This window comes from Limulus polyphemus, unplaced genomic scaffold, assembly GCF_000517525.1.
Source record: "Limulus polyphemus unplaced genomic scaffold, Limulus_polyphemus-2.1.2 Scaffold480, whole genome shotgun sequence".
Lineage (NCBI taxonomy): Eukaryota > Metazoa > Arthropoda > Merostomata > Xiphosura > Limulidae > Limulus > Limulus polyphemus.
Genome location: NW_013666090.1, coordinates 263,555 through 285,037, shown reverse-complemented (window position 1 = coordinate 285,037; position 21,483 = coordinate 263,555). Strand labels below are relative to the sequence as shown.

The 21,483-nt window shown below is 31.9% G+C and overlaps 1 protein-coding gene across 3 annotated transcripts in view; it reads right to left on the bottom strand.

Annotated features, from left to right (window-relative positions):
* Positions 1-2,504: 2,504 nt before the first annotated feature.
* The window catches only part of LOC106458526 (BRCA1-associated RING domain protein 1-like), an 82,754-nt gene continuing 63,775 nt past the window's right edge, over positions 2,505-21,483 (bottom strand). For all 3 annotated transcript variants that reach the window (XM_022384769.1, XM_022384767.1, XM_022384768.1), the window contains 4 exons: positions 16,837-16,963; positions 13,859-13,960; positions 8,376-8,497; positions 2,505-3,588 (listed from right to left, as the gene is read on the bottom strand). In XM_022384769.1, coding sequence (XP_022240477.1) covers positions 3,238-3,588; positions 8,376-8,497; positions 13,859-13,960; positions 16,837-16,963 — 702 coding nt within the window. In that variant the 3' untranslated portion in view covers positions 2,505-3,237. The remainder of the gene's footprint in view (positions 3,589-8,375; positions 8,498-13,858; positions 13,961-16,836; positions 16,964-21,483) is intronic.

Below are 21,483 nucleotides of genomic sequence, written 5' to 3'. Positions count from 1 at the left end.
ATGGAATGAGACATGATCTGGCTTCTGTAGATTAGAGTAAAGAGCTGGGAGGGCTTTTTGAACAGATGTGGGAAGCATTTAGGAAAAAATCAATATGCATATAGAACATACATATTCCCTACAGAAAAAAAAAAAGAGGCAATGGAGCAGAACAAGCTTGTATGGTTGAGTAAAGGTTTAAGAGATCATATTGGGTATAAACATAATAAATTAAAGAAATTTAAACTCAATGGAAATAATAAGAACTATAGGAAATCAAAAAGCTGGTTAAAAAGGAAGTTAAAAGGGCAAAAACTGTATATGAAAGAGGATTGGCCAGGAGAGTTCAATCAAACAATAAGGAATTCTTTAAGTATATGATGGGTAAGCAAAATGTCCAGATGGGAATTGGGCCTCTTAAAAATGATAGTAGGGAGCTGATCTTGGAAGATTATGAGATGGTAAACTTATTAAATTATATGTTCTCTTCTGTTTTTGTGAAGGAAGATACAAGTATTATGTCTCAATCAGATTGCTTAATGTATGGGGGAAATATTGATGTAAAATATATCATTTTAAGTTCTGAAATTGTAAAAGAAAAGTTGGGAAACCTCAAAATTTACAAATCCACTGGACCAGGCAACTTTTAACCTAGAGTTTTCAAGGAACTTAAAGATTATATTTGTGAACTGCCAGCTAATATTTTGTATATGTCAATGAGTAGTGGAAGAGTATTAGAAGATTGGAAGTTGGCTAATTTTAGTCCAATATTTAAAGGAGGTGTTAAACATTGTCCAGGCAATTATAGGCCAGTTAGTCTTACATCAGTAGTTGGAAAGGTTTTTGGAGAGTGTGGTTAAAGATGAATAGCAGAGTTAAATAATGGCTGGAGATGGCTTGAATGGGTAATGAAGAAAAACTTATATTAAAGTTTTTCTTCATTACCCATTCGAGCCATCTCCAGCCATTATTAGTCTCAAAATGGGTTCCTCATCATCAAATTTGAATAGCAGAGTTACTTAAAGCAGTGTGATATTGTATCAAAGAGCCAGCACAGTTTCACTAAGGGAAAGTCTTGTTTAACAAATCTTCTGACATTCTTTGAGGATGTTACTGCAAGAGTTGATGAAGGAAATACTGTGCATTTGGTTTACCTTGATTTTCGATAAAATGCCTCAAAAAAGACCTGTTACAAAAATTAAATCTGTGGGTGCGAGTTAAATGTTATTAAATTGGATAGAAAATTGGCTGGAGAGTAATAGTAATAAATGGAGTTAGATCTGACTGGATCACAGTTACAAGTGGTGTGCCTGAGGGCTCTGTGCTGGATCCTCTGCTGTTCGTAATATATGTTAATGATATTGACTCTGGAATGACTAACAAAATTTTGAAGTATATAGATGACATCAAGATTTTTGTGGTAGCTAACTGTAGCAAAGATGCTGCAAACTTTCAGGGAGATTTAGATCATTTGATGCATTGGGCCAATACATGGCAGATGATGTTTAACTATCCAAAATGTAAGGTGATGCATATAGGTTTTCACAATTCAAATTATTGTTGCAATTTAAATGGGAATACATTAAATACTGTGATTGAAGAAAAAGATCTCAGTGTTGTGATCTAAAAATCACTTAAGTCATCTAAACAGTGTCTTGTAGCTAGCAATATAGCCAATAGGATTTTGGGTAGCATCTCTATAGAAATAATGAATACCAGACAAGGAATATTGTTTCATTGTGTATACCACTTTTAAGTCCTCATTTAGAGTACTGTGTAGAGTTTTGGGCTCCCTTCCTCAAGAAGGACATTGAATTTTCGGAGAAGGTTCAGAGAAGAGCAAATAGGATGACGGGACTAAAATATCTAGACTTGTTTTCTCTGGAGAGGAGAAGGGTCAGAAGGGATTTGATTGAGGTGTTTAAGATTTTTAAAAGTACTGATAATAAAGGTCCATCAAACGTTTTTGTGTTTAGCAGTGAAAACAATACGACAAGGGGCCATCAATTCATATTTTGGCAGCTTGGAGACGTCTGCAGTTTAGACAGTATTATTTTTAAAACAGGGTGTTTGGTTTTTGGAATAAGTTGCCTTCAATGTTGGTGGAGGAAGAAAATTTAACTGAATTCAAGAAAATATTGGATGAATACATAAATAGTTAGGGGTGATTATAGTTGGGAGCTGGAAAGGACATCCTTGATGCGCTAATAAGCTCCTTTTTGTCCCTTTAAAATTTTATAAATTATGAAATACAGTAAGTATTTGTGTGGAATTTCTTTTGACCTTAGTAATGTGTATTATCAATATATAGATAAATAATATCTAACACTTATGTTATATTGTGGGTTTGAAGCTTTAAAACCAACTACCCATTGCTGGAAGATAAATGGTCCCAGAAATGCTGTTAGACAGGAGCAAGACACGGACACATACAGATATATGTATTAGCAATTTAATGAATATTTGGCACAAAGAAATAATAAAAACTTTGTGATGTGCATTTAGAATGATATATATAACTTGGAATTAAAATTTAAAAAATACTTTTTATTTCCTAAATAATTGAGGATTTTGAGAGACCTTTCACACATTGATGGGTACCTTTTAACTATTATTTATTTTATCTAAAATTGTATAGTGTTTAATCCTATTACAAATTTAGGTTTTCAAGTTCAAGATCACAATTAAATCATATTTTTAATGCATGTAAGAATACTATGTTTGTATAATACCAACAAATATTGAGATGGATACTACCAATTTAATTTTCCAAGAAAATAGACAAAAGTTAGTTAGTAGACCAAAGCAATGACAGTAAAATAAATATATATATATATATATATATATATATATATATATTTAACTATACCCAATATTTTTTCTGAATATTTACACAACTAAGATTATTTTTCCATGATGTATAGAAATCAAGATTATAGTTTTAAAGTTCACTTTTTCTTCTTTTTTTCTCAGATGAATTAACTATTGATATCTCAAATACTAAGTTCCAGCTTTGCAAATTTTGGTGAGAGTATCAATTATTTTGAACTAGATTTTGTTATAGTAGGTCTAGAATAAAAACTTTTGAAGTATAGTAGTTTACGTTTTCAACATCAATGATATGGAAAGGAATAATTGAAAATATATTCAGCTGAAAAGAAATAACTTTATGAATTAGAAATAAAAATACATTCCTTAGGGTGATTTAGAAAATAGAACCTAATGTTTTCAGTTTTGAAAATAGTTAAAACATTAAAGTTATTGGTTTTTAATGATTCCATCTACTCCAAGGATTTCAAAGGCACCAATGCAATCTAGTAACCAGAAACATGAGACATGACAAATTAGTGGACTTTTGAGGTTGTAACGATAGCCAGTAGTTGTATTCTGAGAGACAATGAAGTAGGAAACACTAGATAAGTCACTTGATGGTGCAGCATGGTAAGGTACAGTAGGTTTCTCCATTTCCAGTACTTCTGGTCGTGGTTCTCGTGTAAGCACTACACCACCTCCCTCCTTTACTAAAGCAATTAAATCTTCTTTTGGAGGACACGGGCTAACAAAGTTGCCATGGAAATAGAAGTGGCAGCCAACAAACAATGATGGTAACTAAAAAATAATTTTTCCAAGAAATTTGATTTGAAAAACATTCATTACAAATTGAGCTTGGAATGTTAAATTTCAAAACAGATCTTCCACTATGATTTTATCATTAACACTAATTTTTATGATAATGTTTTTTTCCAATTACAAAATATGTTAATTTTCAAAAACACAAAAAGACAAATGGCACAGCTCTACTGGAAAAAGAAACTGAACAGTACATGATGATAAAACTTTTTTTGGCAAACAAAACCTTTTTGTAAATACTGCAAGTAGCAATGGGCAAAACAAACTGTAGTGTATAAAGTAAATAGTTATAAATGTTCCTATACTATTATGTGAAAAATTTGTGATAGATGATGTAGCTCTGTACTATGCAAATAATACATATTTTAATCTTCCATGTATAGAAGCAAATGTACTCGCACCTCATAAGGCAATTATCATGCAGACTTACTGAATACAGGCAATCGGCAAATGTCATTTAGTTTGGTATCGAATTTGTGTAGTAAAAACTGTAGTGGCTGTCAAACTTGAAATCATTTGTCAAATTGCTTATTTATATAAATTTGTTCTTCAGGGAGATCACCAGAGTTCCTCACAACAGCTTATTACATTCAAACACCTGACAGATGGAATTTGGACAACTCCATTGTCTATAGACAGTGAAAGGCAGTAGAAGCTGACATCTTGTGGGTGTAAGCACTCAGCTCTGTACCCTTATTTGATTGATGTTTTTTTGGTTTTTTTTATGATCTTTCACCACGGCTGACTAGATTGACATCAACATTGTATATTGTCTGATAGATGGGATATCCCCAATGCATTTGGGTGCTATTACCACAGACATTATCTGTTAATGCAATAAGTTGATAATCAAGATCGATAATGGTGTTGCGATATTTAATTCATTATTGTTTTATAGTGCTGATTTAATCGGCTATAAACAATTAATGTAATCAATAGTTTGCAAGCTCTTTATATATATATAGAGGGAGAGAGACAAAATTTCTACAAATCTTTTCACACTTTTATAAGTTTTAATTTGGAACATGCCAAGTCTGGTTGAGGTCATGTACTGAATTCAGCACAAGGTGTTATTTTCTGTAGCAGAGTCCAATCACAAAACTGTCTATTGCTTTCTACTTTACTTTGTATATAGAGGATAGCTTTACCACTGTCACATGGAGCAATTACTTTTAGATTCTTGTGATTCAACTTTCTAACTGTTCAGCTAGAAAGAAAGGGTAAACTGTGAATGCAGTTTGGTACTTTTCAGGCATATTCCTCCCTGTCTTTAAATAGAATAAACTTGTTTCTCTCCTGAAGGAGCCAATACTTGCTGCTGGAGTATTTTTTCATGTTTTAATATTTTATCTATAATATTGCTAATCATGTTATCCGTCTTTAAATACAATTTACTCTATTTTTCAATTTAACATATCACAATGTAATAGTCCTTTCCTTCTCTATGATCGGCATTCTTCTGTTTTCTTCAACAAATATTATTTTTTGCTTCAGCTCCACACTGTCTTGTCTCTTTCATTCTACTACTACAAATCACTATAGATGTCCTTCTACATATTAGGTCCTTAAATCTCTAGCCATTACAAGCATCAGGAACTATGTGTTACGTTTATCCTTGAATTACCACTGCTTTAACTAATACTATAATTATTTGCATATCATGTAATCTTTTTCCTCATGTCAAGATACTATACATAGTAACTAGTTCATAAACTGTTAAAACACTTCTCTTTTTAATTAATGTATAAACAGACAATTTCAAACTTGTAGAATAAATGCATACACGAACAATTATTACAGAAGTAATAAGAAAGACAGTTTTTAAACAACTTTAATATCTGAAAATAAAAAATAAATCCATAGAATCATTTTCTATACCAGTAAAGAACACTGTTTACAGTTGTAAAATTATTAGGCTAAAATGAATAATTGATACAGCTGTAAAATGATTAGGCTAAAATGAATAATTGATACACCATAATAAAAAATAAAATATATACACACCATGAAAATTTTCATAAGTTTTGATTCTATTCCAGATGTACCACACAGTTAATAGAAGATGAGTTTTAAGATAGAATATATTTTTCATGTATCTTTTCTGTTCTGAAACCACATTAAAATCTTCATGTTATTCCAATGAGTTCAGTATATGCTATATGTAGAAGTGGTTGGGAAGCTCTATTGTAAATGTGAAAGTTTTAACTGTACAAACTAAATCACTGAACTGAAGCCAAATAATGAAAAACTTCTCATCTTTTTTTTCCATTTAAGATTAAGTGTATGCATAAAATTATTTATATTTATGGTATTAAAAGCCAAAAGCTGATAGAAGTCATTATCTCCTGAGTTAGCCAAATAGCTTCCATAGCTTTAATACTTTACATTGTTTAAAACTAATGTTAAGTTTTATTATTCTCTAGCAATTTATATAAATTTTGTTTGTCACATGTCTAGCCTGGTTGATGAGTTCTGGTAGGAAATGAAAGGTCACTTGCCCATAAATTTGAGGCAAACAGAAAATATGTCTAAAATATTATTTCTACAGATCTATTATTTCAAGTCTGAAAGAGGGATGTTGTAAAAAAAATATCAGCTTCATTCTTTCATAAATATCAAGCCAAATATATGATACTAATTTTTTTTTAGGTGTTTATAATTAAAGAAGAAAAATACTACAGATATAATGATATAACCTACAAATGTTTGAATGGCCTCTACATAATGTCTGGTACAATATGAAATTTTATTTACATTACATTAACACCAAACTGGATAAAAATGTTTATGTTTTAATGAAGATTTCCTTAAATAATTTAAAAAACAATTAAAAAATTACACTGAATTAGATATAAGCTTTATGTAACAACTGTATTTTTGTCAGATACTGTACATAGGAACTTCATTGAATATAAGGTTAAATAATATATTTTATCAATAAGAAGAAACCCACTTTTTTTCCAAATGTTGACTATATATAAACTAAAAGCCTAGTCAGTGCATTAAAAAATTGAAAAAAGTTGGAAATAATGATCATTCTAATTGTCATTTGTTTTCAACTGCTTGACAATAATAGCTTCTCTTCCAGTTGTTTTCTTTCAATAATATTACTGAATTCCAGTAATAAAAAGTGCATTAGGGTTTTAGAAATCTGGCTCAAAAACTTCAATCACATTTGGTTTTGTACACTACAATGTGTGGTAAGTTTTTCACTTTGAGCCAAGGTTCAAACATATTGCACTGAAGAAGAAAATAAAAACCTCATAACATTTTACACAAAAATAAAGCCCATTCCTCATCTGTACTAAAAAAAGCCTTAGCATACATGGCAAGAAAAAATTCCAAACTGTCAACAAGTTTAGAATTCAAGAAAATTAGTGACAACATATCATATCACTGCAGCTTCCTTTAACACAGAAGTCAAAACAGGCTTCTTTTACACAAAAAGTAAGAAAACAAATACTGTCTGCTAATAATAAGATACTAAGGGATAAACTCGTGCTTCATATATGACTACTGGAACACTGTTTAGGAAAAAGATCTAAGAAAAAAAGGATATAGATGGGATTGAATCATTGACCTCCCACATACAAAATGTGTGCTGTGCTATATGAGTCAAAGCCCAAAGAATTTTATCACATATTCAGCATTATTAAGTTGAATACAATAAATATATATATGAGAAGGGTATATGTTTTAAACAGATAAATCCTTTACATAATGCTGTTGTTGTATTATGTAGTTGGACATTAATGAAACAAAAACATACTAAGCATAATATGTAGCTTGTGTTTAGATTTAAAGTAAGGTAATGTGAAAAAAATGGAGTGACTAGAAATGAAATATATCTCTGTACTCAACATTTTTTGTATAAACATCTTGTTTTTGTGAAAAATCACCATCTTTGACTAAGATCTTGAGATCTTTTCTAGATCAAACGCTTGATAAAGCAACATCATAAAATAGTGAAGTGTAAAAATTACCTGTTTTTGTTTGTCATTATTTCACTAATTTTTCCTTCCATAATGGTGTCAACTCTTTTTTACTCTCCCCTAAAGTATTAGCTAAGCATCAGCAACCTTAGGCTTAAATGGGTCCAATAACAGAAATGATGTAATATTTTATTCTTCTAAAAGGTAAATGCATTCCTTGCATACGAAGCATATTTAAACTTAGGCCTAATTGTCGATTTTTAAGCACCTATATTGAGATAGTTGGAAACATATAATAGTTATAAAATAGTGAATTTTTAAAATTATGGTACCAAGAAGTGTAAAAATCAATTTCTGTCATGTATATGTCTAAATCACATTTGCATATTATCTGAAACCTGTAATTATTTTTTTTGTGTGCAATGTGTTAGCTGTAGAGCATCAAAGATGAATGAAATTGTGGTAGTGACTATTAAGGCTAAATGCTGTAGATTATATAACATGTAAACACGTGCTTCACAGACAAAACTTATTCATCTTTAAGCCTAATTGTCAATTTTTAAACATCTGTTGGAATTTGTATTGACACACATTATTCTTTTAATTATACAGATGTTCAAGGTAGTTTTTTAAAATGTGTTACATGTTTTATAATTTTTGAAGATATATGGATGTAAAACATGAAAGGTATAGTTCAGAAGAAAATATTTAAGTTGGAATGAAAACTATAAAATGGGCCCAACTAAAATAGAGCTCTTCAATATGTGCTCAAGCATAATTAAAAAGTGCTTGTTATTTAAAATACTCAAGAGTTTCCTATCATATTTAACATACTTGTTTCTGTTTGTTAAGTCTTCCTCTTGTGGCACCATTGCTATTTGGCTGATTTGTTGTTCCCGGTACTTCAAACCCTTCTTCAGCAACTCTTTGTTTGTCTTCTAAACACACTTCTACCCCTGTATAAATTTGTCTATTTTAATTTCATTTATGCTATGTACATGAAAACAGTACACAGAGAACCTACTAAAGAATTAATTTTGATATCTATGCTTATATCTTTTAATACAATAATATAACTAAAATAAGAATAAACATAGAAAGGGTTGAGTACATTATATTAATATGATTTTCAATATTAAAATATGTAAGTCATGTGACATATACAGCTGATATAAAGTCACAGTGAAATAACATGTACCAGAACTAAATATTCATATTGTTTGGTGTTTCTTAGTAGTGTGATGTCACTGAAAGTTTTGGAAAGGATATTACAGCTCTTTCCAACACAAAATATTTATACACTCAGATCATAAAGACACAATGAGATTAAGGATTTAGAATTTTCAAAATGGGAATATCCCTTGAATTTCACAGCCATTTAAAACAAAGGAATATGAATCAACTTGGAGAAGACCATCCAGAAAGATCTGCAACAAGTTGTACTCCAACCATGCTAAGCAAAGCGCAGTGTCTTTTAACAGATTAGAATCCATGTACACAAGGCCATCCCAAGTAACAGTATGCAACATAATCAAAAAAAGGATCTCTGTCTGAAAAGGAGGGCAAATGGGTACGGGTTCACCAAGATAAGATTTCCAGTCATATAGCATTTTCAATTGTTGCAAACCTTAAGAAGTTAAGCAACTAGAGAATGGTATTCATGCTCATCCATACCAGTCAAGTCACCAGGTGTAGCACCTAAAGATTTCTGTAAGACTAGATTGTTGAAACCAGAAATTGGTAATTGTCATCCTCATACACCAGATGAATTATGAAAATCTTCTAGGGTGGATTAATGCTTTGGATATGACAACCTTATGAGAGAGCCTTTTGTAATGGAAACTATGCTACAGGTGAACTTACCAAATTGTTTCAATATAATGTATTCAACCCTCTTTATAAGAAACATTTTGCTAAGCAGGAACTGATACTAAGAACATAATGTGTATCTCAACAAAATATAGCTTTCAGAGTTTTTCATACATTTTTTTAGAATTATATTGGTGTTCAAAATTATACTTTTATCTATTAAATCAATCACTCAATTCATTAAAACTTGTGCTACACAACAACAGTGACATAGCCCATATACTGACAAAGGTGTATAAAAAAAATAACAAATTGTTTAGTAATTTCAAATTAGTGTCATTTATTCCAGGAAATTTAGCTGATTTTTTCTTTCATGTCAGTTTAAACAAAGGATTTAGAACAATGAAGATATTCAAAGAAAGATATTCAATTACAGTAAACATATGCTAAAATCCTAATCTATAATTTTGACTGACATACCTTTTTTTTTATATATACAAATATATTTGAAAATAGTAATTACTATTTTACTTAAACTAAAACAACTGATTGTTACTTGGAATCATTAACCATTGGCTTTATTTCTTTAATACTATATGTTATTGAATAATGACTTAGTTTCTTTCTTAACATTTGAAATAGGCTACTTTCATTTGTAGTTGTGGTAAGGATTCCCTAGCTCCCCTAGTAGAATCTGGGAGGTAATGCGTAATGGGGAGTACTGAGGAACAGTGCTCTGGAAACAGTGCAATAGGTGAACCAAGTTCCCTAAAATTTTTAAAGGCCAACTGACCCCAATTTATTCAATCCAATGATCATCAGCAATGGGCAGGATACCGTTTAGCTTTACTCATGATAGTCCATGAGTGGCAGTCCAGCATAGTTTGGTAATATCATCTGGTGAACTCCTAGCTGGTCTTGTGGAACACATCATTTCTACAGAGCATGTTGCAACCAGTAGTAATTATAGTGAAATAATAGTTGCTAGCGTGGAATTGGTTTGATACAAGCACACCTGTCTGGGCAACACTCACAACAAAGTGGAATCCTGTGAAAACAAGATAAGAGACCCTGAAAGGTAGAAAGAAAAATACTCACCCCTCTTGATAATCTAGCAGAAATGATTAAGAAAGCAACAGGGGTAGGCAAAAATCCTCAGATGAAGAGACTGCCAGATCAGGCAAAAAATGTGAGATAAAGGTATTGGAGGAGGTTCAGATACCAGTCTGCACAATGACCTCCAGTGGGCAATTTGACTGGGCTGCTAAGGGCATAGAAAAGAGAAACCTGATTAGATGTGACTCACAGAAGATACCTCTTCTTCAGAAAGAGCCCACAATAAAAAGTGTTGTCTAGAATATCTAAAGGTATAAAAGCAGGCAACTAAACCTTTAAGACCTTCACTGAACATGAACAAGATCAAGACTTGATGGGACCTAGAGAGAAAGAGTGAGCAGATGAATCGAAGAAAAGGACATAAAGAGAGAATGAGAAAGTGGTCTGTGGACAAACAGCATAAATCACTCCAACCGGTGATGTTCGTAGGTCAGCAGCCATGAAGAATAAACCTGCAGGTAAAGGGGATACATGACATATAAGAGTCAGGTCACAAACAGGTGTAGAGAAAGAACACATAATCTGAATCTACCTGGTAGGTAACTGGAATGGTCTTTTGGGACCAATTACCCAAAATGACGTGTGGAATCTGGAGAGTACTGGGAGACTAAAAAAATATGCAGTTGCAATAATCAAATGGTAGTTGATAAGGCTGCTGTAAAGAATGCTGATTGGGGAAAATGCAAAAACCTCTGTCAAAGAGCCAAGTCAGAAAATGAGCTCTGGTTTACACCACTGATAAAAAAGGGCACAACATCCTCTCAATACAACATTGCCAATATGTATTTCATTACTGTTGATAAAAGTGCCTTTTGGACTAAGCAGAAACTGAGACAGATACATGTCAACCTTAGAAATTAAACCCTAATGCCGTGTGAAATACAGTATAACCTCTATGCCAGAAGCTCGAGCTTCTGCTTAACCGGGTGCACCATATCTGATCATGGCTGCATCCACAGCAAGAGCCTAAAAAGCAGTAGAAGAGTTGGACACATTGAAAGGGACCACAGATGCAGAAGCCCGGGTGTAGCAGCCAATCTGGTGCTATCAACAGGATCTGACAATGGGTTGGAACAAATCATATTTCATACCATGGGTAACATAGTAAGTGGAGAGAGGGTTGAGAGTGTTAATTCCATCCTGCCAAGCATCTATTGCCAAAGCCCAAAAATGAGGTACTGGAGACCAAATTGCCAGGAGTTGGGTGATCCAATGAGAGGCCAACCCACCAATTAGAGTTACAAAATGAGAGCCAATCTAACTGAACGTTGTGATGCAACATCTATTCTGTTAGGAGAACCTGTTTGGAATGAGACAATGGACCTGCTACCATAGGTATCATCCATGGAACATGGCAAGCCAGAAGGGTGGTGAGATAAGTCTAGTCCCGAGAAAGGAGATCCAAAATTTGAAAATAAGGAGCCCTAGACCACATACCTCCTTGATGAGAAACATAAGACACCACCATGGAATAGTCAGAATGAAGCCTGACGATTTACCCCTTAAGAAGTCCAGATCATGAAGATTTACCCGTTGAAGAGCAAGAAAGACGAAAACATTGTGTAGGGAATCCTCATTGTCCAGGCATAGACTCTGGAATTCCTGACTGTTTGTATATGCACCCCATCCCTGAAGCAAGGCATTTGTAAAGAGAATGAAATTCTGGACAAGGTGGCAGTAGAAGAACCCAAATCATAGAAGTGTCCTGACTAAGGAAACTGGGGAAACAAGTAAATAGATGTGTGTGATCCTTGGTTGCTTAAAGATCAATAAAAGGATCACTTGTGTTCTCGTCCCAAAAACATGAATGATGTGAGTGATGCCCACATTCCCAGAAGAGAAAAAAACATCCATGTAGTGGGAAAAGGAGAGGTGAGTTAGAGTGTGGCATCCTATTCTATAGTGTTGAGCAGGATGGGTGACAGCTGAGTCCAACCAAGAGATGACATGAAAAAAAACCAAAAAAACCCAGACTAATGACATATTGAATTGGAGCAAGAATAGATGTTGCACTCCTGAAAAGGAATCCTGCCTGAGTTGTATTTAAAAGTAGAATGAGGATGTGATGGTCTAACAATTAACGAGATGGTACCAGCAGTAACCAGTCATCTGTGAAATGGTGTGTGCACAGTACGATGGAATGAGAAAAAAAAAACTTGTATGATACGGCATAACTCATGAGAAGCCTACATGAGTATGAAGGGAAAACCCAAAACTGCAGTATCAGACCATTGTGCACCAAAAACGGTGCTAGTGGTAGGACTCCACTGCTGAGGCAAAGTGCAGATAGGAGCCAACCATAACCAAGTTGGACATTTACAGCACCAGTAAAAAAAAAAATCAACACAAATTGAGAAATGATTAATTTGTAAACCTTGGAGAATCTAGGCATTGATAGAGACAAGGAAGATGGATGACTGGTCACCAATCTCTTGTCTGCATAGCCCAACAATTGACAGGAATAAAAACTCTGAAGAACTAGCCCGACTCTCTCACTACCCCCAGACTCACATAACCCTAGAACTAAGTTCCAAATCCCAGTGAATTGTGGGAGACAGAAACCCTACAGTTAGGTGGATAATAGTGGGGAAGATGCAAACTGAACAACTGTGATTAAGGTTACCACAAGTTAAGAAGTTCTTGGAACGGAGCCACCACAGCCCCTGAAGGTATATAATAATCACTGACGCTGCTGGCAATCTGACAAAGCAGTGGAAACCTTAGATATAGACAATCTATTCTGAGTTAGGAAGGTCACAGTTTTCCATGTACCATCCCTCAAAATACACCCTGACTCAAAGTAATTCTCAATGATATAATACACCAACTAGTTAATGGGCATGCTAAGAATTCTTAATCTTTGGTGCATGTCACTTAAATGTGTTCATGATATCCAGGTATAACTTCTGCATAATATCACAACATGTACATTTAGTGACTAACACATGTTGAGAGACAATTCAAAACTTTGTAAATAGAATCCACCTTTCCATGAGCTATGCTTTGCATCCTCTGGCTATGGCTCCCTTTTCCAAGCTCTGTCTTGAGCACTTTCAGCATTAGTGTAGAATAATTCATACTTGACATAACACAGAAGAAAAGCAAACACAGTAGGTTTCTTTCATAAGATACAAGTTCAATCAAAGAAATGTTTAAACTGGTGACTGGAAAATGCCAACAACAGTGCTACTGCCTACCAAATATTTTCCACAATCCCTAATTCTAAGCCACATTTAAAGAAAGTATTTCATCTTCTGACATGGTTATCTTATAGCTGCTTTGTGGTTTTGCAACAAATTTCACCATGATAAATTAGAAAATGTTTTGTCTTAAACCTATTGTGAAAAAGGCAAATTGTTTTTTGCTTTGTTTTTTTAAAGTTTTTCACTCACACTGAAATGTTACAATCCACTTCCCAGTCAGGACTCCGTGCAGGTATTTTAAAGTTCGTTGGCAATATCCATTTTTGTTGCAGGCTACAACAATATGACTAACTGTAGAAACAAAATGAAATAAGAAAATGAAGTTAAAACTATATTTAAAAAGAAAGTGTGTACATACAAAAAGTACACTAAGATTAACAAGCATGCATATACATATGCTACAAGCACTCTGCTTAGAAAAATCATGCATCCTTAATGACATAGATTTAAAACACAGGATAATAGCATTAGAAAGCAAATCTGCTGTATCATTTATTTAAATCTGATATAATACTAGAGTTTAATAAAATTACTACAGTACAGAGACTGAAAATAAAATTATTTTACTGTCATCTAGATTCTATGTATTTTTACTTTCTAATAGAAAGCAGCAGCACACTTTCAACTATATTAACCATAATGCATTTACATACATGAAAAATAATAGTGCAAGTTCCACTACAACACCTACATTTTATATAGTCTAGTTTCTGAAAGAAAACTTCTACTATTACAACCCAATGATACACTTTATAACTTACCAAACCTTCACCACTCCAATATAGGGTCAATTTCAGCAATTTTGTCTTTACACATGGACTAATAAATGCAAACAGTTTGTTTCGATTTATTAAACGTGACTATAAGAAATGCCCTAATCACTATTAAAACATGAATCTATTTATTGATTTCTTAATACTTGAGTAACACAATCATCTCTAAAAGTGCACACATAAACCAAATCAGTAAAACCTAACTACATGTGTGTGTGTGCATTCTGTCATAGGAGCTAGAATCATAACATATGTATGCCTTATGTGACAGCTGACCAGTGGCGTGTGTTATTGTTAGCTTACATTTCATTTTTTAGAAGAGGCTCCATTTGATTTGTTAATGTGTGGTATATTAATAACAAAAAACAAATGGTGTACTCCTGAGCTGCATAAGTCATAAGCTTCTTGTTACTTCAATGTTTTACTTCATACTATTAAACAAATTGATCCTCAATGACCATTTTATATTTCTACTTCAGTATGTGACTATAGGACTATCTTCTTGAAATACTGTTGGGATTGACAAATAGCATGGTTTAATCAACTAATGGTTCAATACAATCTAAACTCTATGTATTGTAAATCCTCTGACTACTCTACATTTTAAATTATGTTATGATATGCCTTCAAATGTGAAACTTGTATAATCTGTCAAACATAGTTGCATTTTGCTGTAACCATCCTTTCAACTCATACAATAAATGACTTTAACTGTTAGTCTTCAAAATCACATTCTTACCTTTATTAACAAATGAAATCAGCAACAAGTAACATGCTAATTTCAGCCAAAAGAAATATCACCATCTCTATATGTATCAAAACACTTAATCAAACTGGAAATATTTGTTTTAGAAAATCTGTCTGCCATTACTAGCTATTTTAATACACTTTTCATGCTGTTACTTCATGTTTGTGTTATCACAACTTGTTTGCAAACCTTTTGCTTGCAGTTACTTTGTGTTTGTATTAATTGTCATAAGCTCTTTTCATATATTTTACCTGTTATTACTTTCTGTTTGGGTTATCACAACCTGTTTTCATACATTTTGCTTACTGTTACTTTGTATTTGTGTTAACACGGTTTGTTTTCTTACATTTTGTTTACTATTACTTTGTTTGTATTATCTCAACTTGTTTTCATAAATTTTACATGGTGTGTGTTTGTAGTTAAGCACAAAGCTACACAAGGGGCCATCTGTGCTGTATTCACTATGGGTATCAGAATCTGGTTTTTGGCATTATAAGCCTCTAAATTTATTACAGTGCCATTGGAGGGTTAAACAGTGTTATCCCAAACTGTTTTCATACATTTGACATACTGTTATTTGGTATTTGTGTTATCACAACCTGTGTTCATACATTTTGCTTTAATAAGACAACATTGCTTTACTATTTACACTAAAATAATGAGTTATAAACAATTATCTTACAAAAATATTTAACTTATGAATGAAAAACAAGACTCCTTTTAGCTACTTTTTTCTTTATGGGTTCTTTCTTCGTTTTTTAAAGTTTCTATGTTTCAACTTTTAAAATCTTGTCATACACTGAATGCTCATAACTGTTTCATAACCTATAGTTTTTAATGCAATGAGCATGCTACATGATAGCACTATGTCATTGTCATGACATGACAACTGGCTTTGATTTCAACTTTATTTTATTTGCAAAGTATTTCACACAAATAACACTAACCTGCATGTAATTTCCTAAATGAAATTAACATTACAATAAATACAATTGCTATGGGCTTTCTCAACTTATTTAGGTCTAAAATATGCATGCCCAGTTCATTCAAAACCATATGCTTATCACTTTGTTAATAAGCATTCAGATGTTTCTGCATATTCAGCTAAGTTTGCCTTCATTTCAACTTGACATTTACTTTTCTTTGCAATAATTTAGCTTCAGTTAATTTCATAGTCTGCTATAAACACTTTTTTGCTACTTTTTTCTTTACTACAGGGTTTATTCTTCATTTTTGGAAGCTTTTGTTTCAACTTGTAAAACCCTGTCATAACTGTTTTATACTCTATAAACTATTATAAATACCATTACTGTGCTTTATTGTTTATTTTACATGTAATTTTATTAAATAAAGTTATGTCCATGTGAGTTTGTTTGTCTACCCTCATAAAATATTTTCAAATAGACCAGGATTTATTGATCTAACACATAATACCTGCAAGAAAGTATAGCTTAAATGCAGTGCATGAAAAGGATATAATAAGGAAAATTCAAATGACAGGTATGAAAACTAGCACAAATGTTTTGCAGGACGTGGCTAGTTTTTCAATAACTATATTAAATGATTTGAATAACAAAATATTTAGACTGCTTTTCATAGTTAAATGTAACTCTGAAAAAAATTAAACAAACTGAATCCAAGCTTACCGTCTGAAGAAAAATTAGAAGCTAATGATCCTTTGAGCAAGGAAGCACACTTCTGAAGCTGAGTTTTCTGGATGTTATTCAGTCCTGTACCTAATAAGACCAACTGTTCAGGCTGCTCATTACACACCTGATAAATGAAATTCAAATATGTCACTTTATTAATATAATTATTATTAATAATACTCATTGATAATTTAACTACACCATAACTATTAAAAATGTATGAAGTAATCTTAATTCCACAAGTGGGATTCTGGACCAAAATGTGGGAGGGCAAAAAAAGTCTGACTTAATTGTTGTGAATGTCATGTGTGTATTATACCCCTAAAAAAAAACAAAAAAGAAATTGGGAAGTCAACTGCTCCCAACTAATTCCTCTGCTTTTTGTGAACAATGTACAGTTTCTTTTGAAGATGATGCTTGGAAAAAGAAAGAGTGTTCATGTAAATGTGCACAGTTAAAAGAAACAGCAAGAATAAATGAAAACCTTAAATGCTTACATGACATAAATTAACAATGTCATCATTACAAATTTACAGCAACTTAGCAAAATTCCTGGCATTAATTACGACATTTCTTTCTGAAACAGGTAATTCATGTTAAAATTGATCATGATGAAACCTTCATTGTATTCAAAGTACTAATATGCTTTCTTGGAAAACAAGCTCAAACATCTAATGGTGTTTTAGATATAAATTGCACATAAAAGGTATTTCTTTTGGCAGATACGTTGTCTACATATATTTATTTTACTCCTTAAAACAATAAAAAGATGTGCTTTTGCACAATTAGATTAGTAACCCTCTCAGTAACAAGAACAATTTTTCAGTCTCAGATCCCCACAGGTGTAAAGATACTGATATAGACAGAATTCTGAATATGTTATATTAAAATGATTTTGAATAAGCAAACTAGTAAGTCTTGTGACAACCAACCCCATATATGTATGGCATGTATCAGAACTATATTTTGAGATTACTTGGTGTTAACGTAGGTAGTGTTATGCTATCGAAAAAATATTTAGTTTTGGGAAGTGTATGTAACAGCACTTTCCGATGCAAACTATTTATATACGTAAATCATACATATATCTTCAGAATAAGAATTTCCAAAATAAAAATTGTATTCAATAAGATTGAAAAGTAAAAGAATATGGATTAACTTGAGAAATCAGGATCATTCAGAAAGAGACCTGCAACAAGTCATACCCTATCCATGGTAGGCACAGTGCAATGTTTTGTAACAATTGAGGATCCACAATCACAAAGGCTAGTTACAAAAGCTGTCCATGTGCCTCTGATATCAGTACGCAACACAATAAAGAACATTATGTAGTTAGTGTAATGCTTTCAAAAATCAATCATTTTTTTGGAAGTATATATAATAACCTGTAACATTCAGACACTCAAACCATAAGGACATGTTAGGTCAGAAATTTAAAAATTTCAGAAAGGGGAAATATACTGTGCTTAACAGTATTGGAAAGAAAGAGAATAAGGATCAACTTGGGAAATATGGACTATTCAAAAGAAGACCTGCAACAAATCATACTCTACTCCTGATAGGCAAAGTTTGATGTTTTGTAACAGTTGAGAATCCATGAATACAAAGGCCAGTAGCAAAAGCTATTCACTTGTATAAGGTAACAGTTTGCAACATAATCAACAAGGATCTCAATCTGAAAAGTGACACAAGTCACAAATACAAAATTTGCTTCCATGACATAAACGTTCAACTGTCACAAACTCTGCAATTATACTGCTGAAATTTGAGATGGGAAACTTCGTCCTTGTACACTGGATTATGGAAACCATACAGGAAGAAGGGGTGTGCTTTGAACATGAAAGCCTTAGGAAAGAGCCTTTTTCAAAGGAACTACAATGCAGGGCTATTGTCAAGATGCACAGTAATCAGATACAGCATCACCAGATGTGGTAATGTGAAGGACTGGAATGATGTGGTGAGTCTCAAAAATCATTTTAATATAATGTATTCAACCTCAATATGTATCCTACTTTCTTTATAGGATAAAATAATTATCAACAATAAGTGCATTATTTCATTAAATGTTTACATTTTTAGGTACAATTTGCTTTAATCAACAATGTGCTCATGTAGATTGTTGGATGTATTGAAAAATAAACACTTACAACATTATTTAGTTGAATAAATCATGTGCAAAAGGAAGTTTAAGTGTAACAAGAAACTTATTGTGATAAACTATACATCACTGCATTATAAAATATTATGATCTCACTTTCATTAGATTTACATTTTATAAGCATAGTAACCATTCATTAGTGTTTTCAATAGCATCTTAAGTCACCAAATACCTTAACAAACAACACAACTAGTGCTACTTCTCTTTCATTGGAAAACATAGAATCATCAAAGTTGTTAATGAGAATATTATAATCACACTGCCATCAGTTTGTAAAATGTGCACAATAAATGAACGTTACACTAGTTTAAAGCAACACTGAGAGATGTTGGCCCATTATAAACTACAAGGTTAATCCAAAGACTCATATCACAATAACTGTCTTTTTATATCAGTTTCTTAACATACTATGTAATGTTAAGTTTGCACAGAGATCTAACTTAAAACAAACGTTGATCTGAACATAATGATATGATTATCACATTGTATTTCATCTATTCAGTTTCAAGTTGAAGCTGAGTTTGCTTTAAATGTGTCAAGTAACATAAAACTACAATAGAGCACAGCTGTGACAAGTGATGCACAATATGTAGAACTAAAATCACATACACACACACATATATATATATATATATATATATATTACAAACATTTACCACAAGGTGACTGTAATCTTATCTTGCTCAGGTCATTACATCCGAGCCTTTTTTTTTAGTACAATGTAACTATTATAGAAAACATGTGGATTAAAACTAAATCTTAGAATATGACTTTTTGGAGGGATGTTTCTTAATGTACCATCATAAAATCAAAACATGCAGCAATGTAAATGTTTATATGCTACATGTATACAAATAACAAGACTAGAGAACATCAGCCTAATCCAAAAAATAATTAAATAACCTAACTATTCCACAAGATAGAATGTTTTCATAATGTTTATGAAAAAAACATGACCACAAAAATTAGTTCAAAATATATGAATTAATATTTTAGCAAACTATCACTAAAATCAACAGAGAAAAGAAAGTTTATCTAAAATTCTAAATTTATTGTACTCATTTCAATAATTAGTTTTGTTTGCACAGTTAATCAATGCAAATAACTCTTAATCCAATCAAGTTGTTTCATAAATTTAAATCTTTTAAAATTGAAAAATGATGTTAACTTGAATTAAAAATACATTTCACATGTGGGGTAAGCCAAAAGTGTTGAAGTTACTTAGATATTTAAATATTTTAAATAACATCACACAACTCTTCTTTAGGATCAAAATTCAACATTACTAGAAAAATAATTGCATGGATAAACTTCCCATTTTATTTTTAAAAAAAAGAGCTATGAATTTGCTTTTAGAATTTTTTAAACCAGATATAGAGCATATCATCTAAATGCTTTAAATAAGTGTCCCCCAATGACTCAGCAGAAAGATTCTGAACTGGAAATGTTAAACTCCAGGGTTATATTCCCTGTGCTAGACAAACAGAGCACAATTAGCCTATTGTGTAGCTTCATGCTAAGACAACAACAACAATCATTAAATGATTTCACATGAAACTATAGATTTTTTTATTTGTGTGTAGTGAGTAGATAAAAAATAAATATTGTGTTCATTCCATAAGTTCATGAAACACCAAAGTATCTGATACAACATGTTGATTATTTATGATATTAAATGTTAACAAAATGATTTATTTCTTATATTTTTATTATAAAAAGCTTTATAGATAAATATGAATTTCATTAAATAAATATATTGGTTTAAACAGACATTCTTTCCCTTCCTCACCTTTCATATTATCACAATTACTTTTTAAAGTCATTTTCACAAACTGACAAAAATGAACTGCTACAAACAGTAAGTTTCAATATTCATTGTTATAAAGGGGAATGATCACACCACAATGCCTATCAATTAGTGTATGTGAAAGCAACAATACAAACTTAGATTTGAATATTTTATTAACAAGGTAAAGATACTCAAATAAGTAAACTTAGAAACATTTTTGTCCATTTTTAAAAACTCAAGGAGAGCTTTATCATGATTTATAGATATGAAGCAATATTGTTTTGTAAAAATAACATTTCATTCTTGAGAGAAATCTTCATCTATCAACTAATTTTTTTGTTGCACATTGTTCACATCTATGCAACATTTCTTCAGCCCTAGAAAGAACACTGTTCTCAACAAACACTTATTTTTAAGTAAAAAACACATTTAACAAAACTTGTACAAACCTTTTACAGAAACCTGATCTTACAATAAATTTGAACTTTATTTTTAAGCAAAAAATATTTTAGTAGAACATTGATGGGATTCTGATATCTTCAGTTAATAACAGAATCTAAAAATGGACAAAAGTAATTATTCTGTCCATATTATGATGCAGTCAGTTATATACACCTGGAAAAAAGTTAAGCACCCCCGTGTTTTTTCAAGTGATTCAGATTCGACGTTCTTGTGACTGATTATAAATTACCATTCA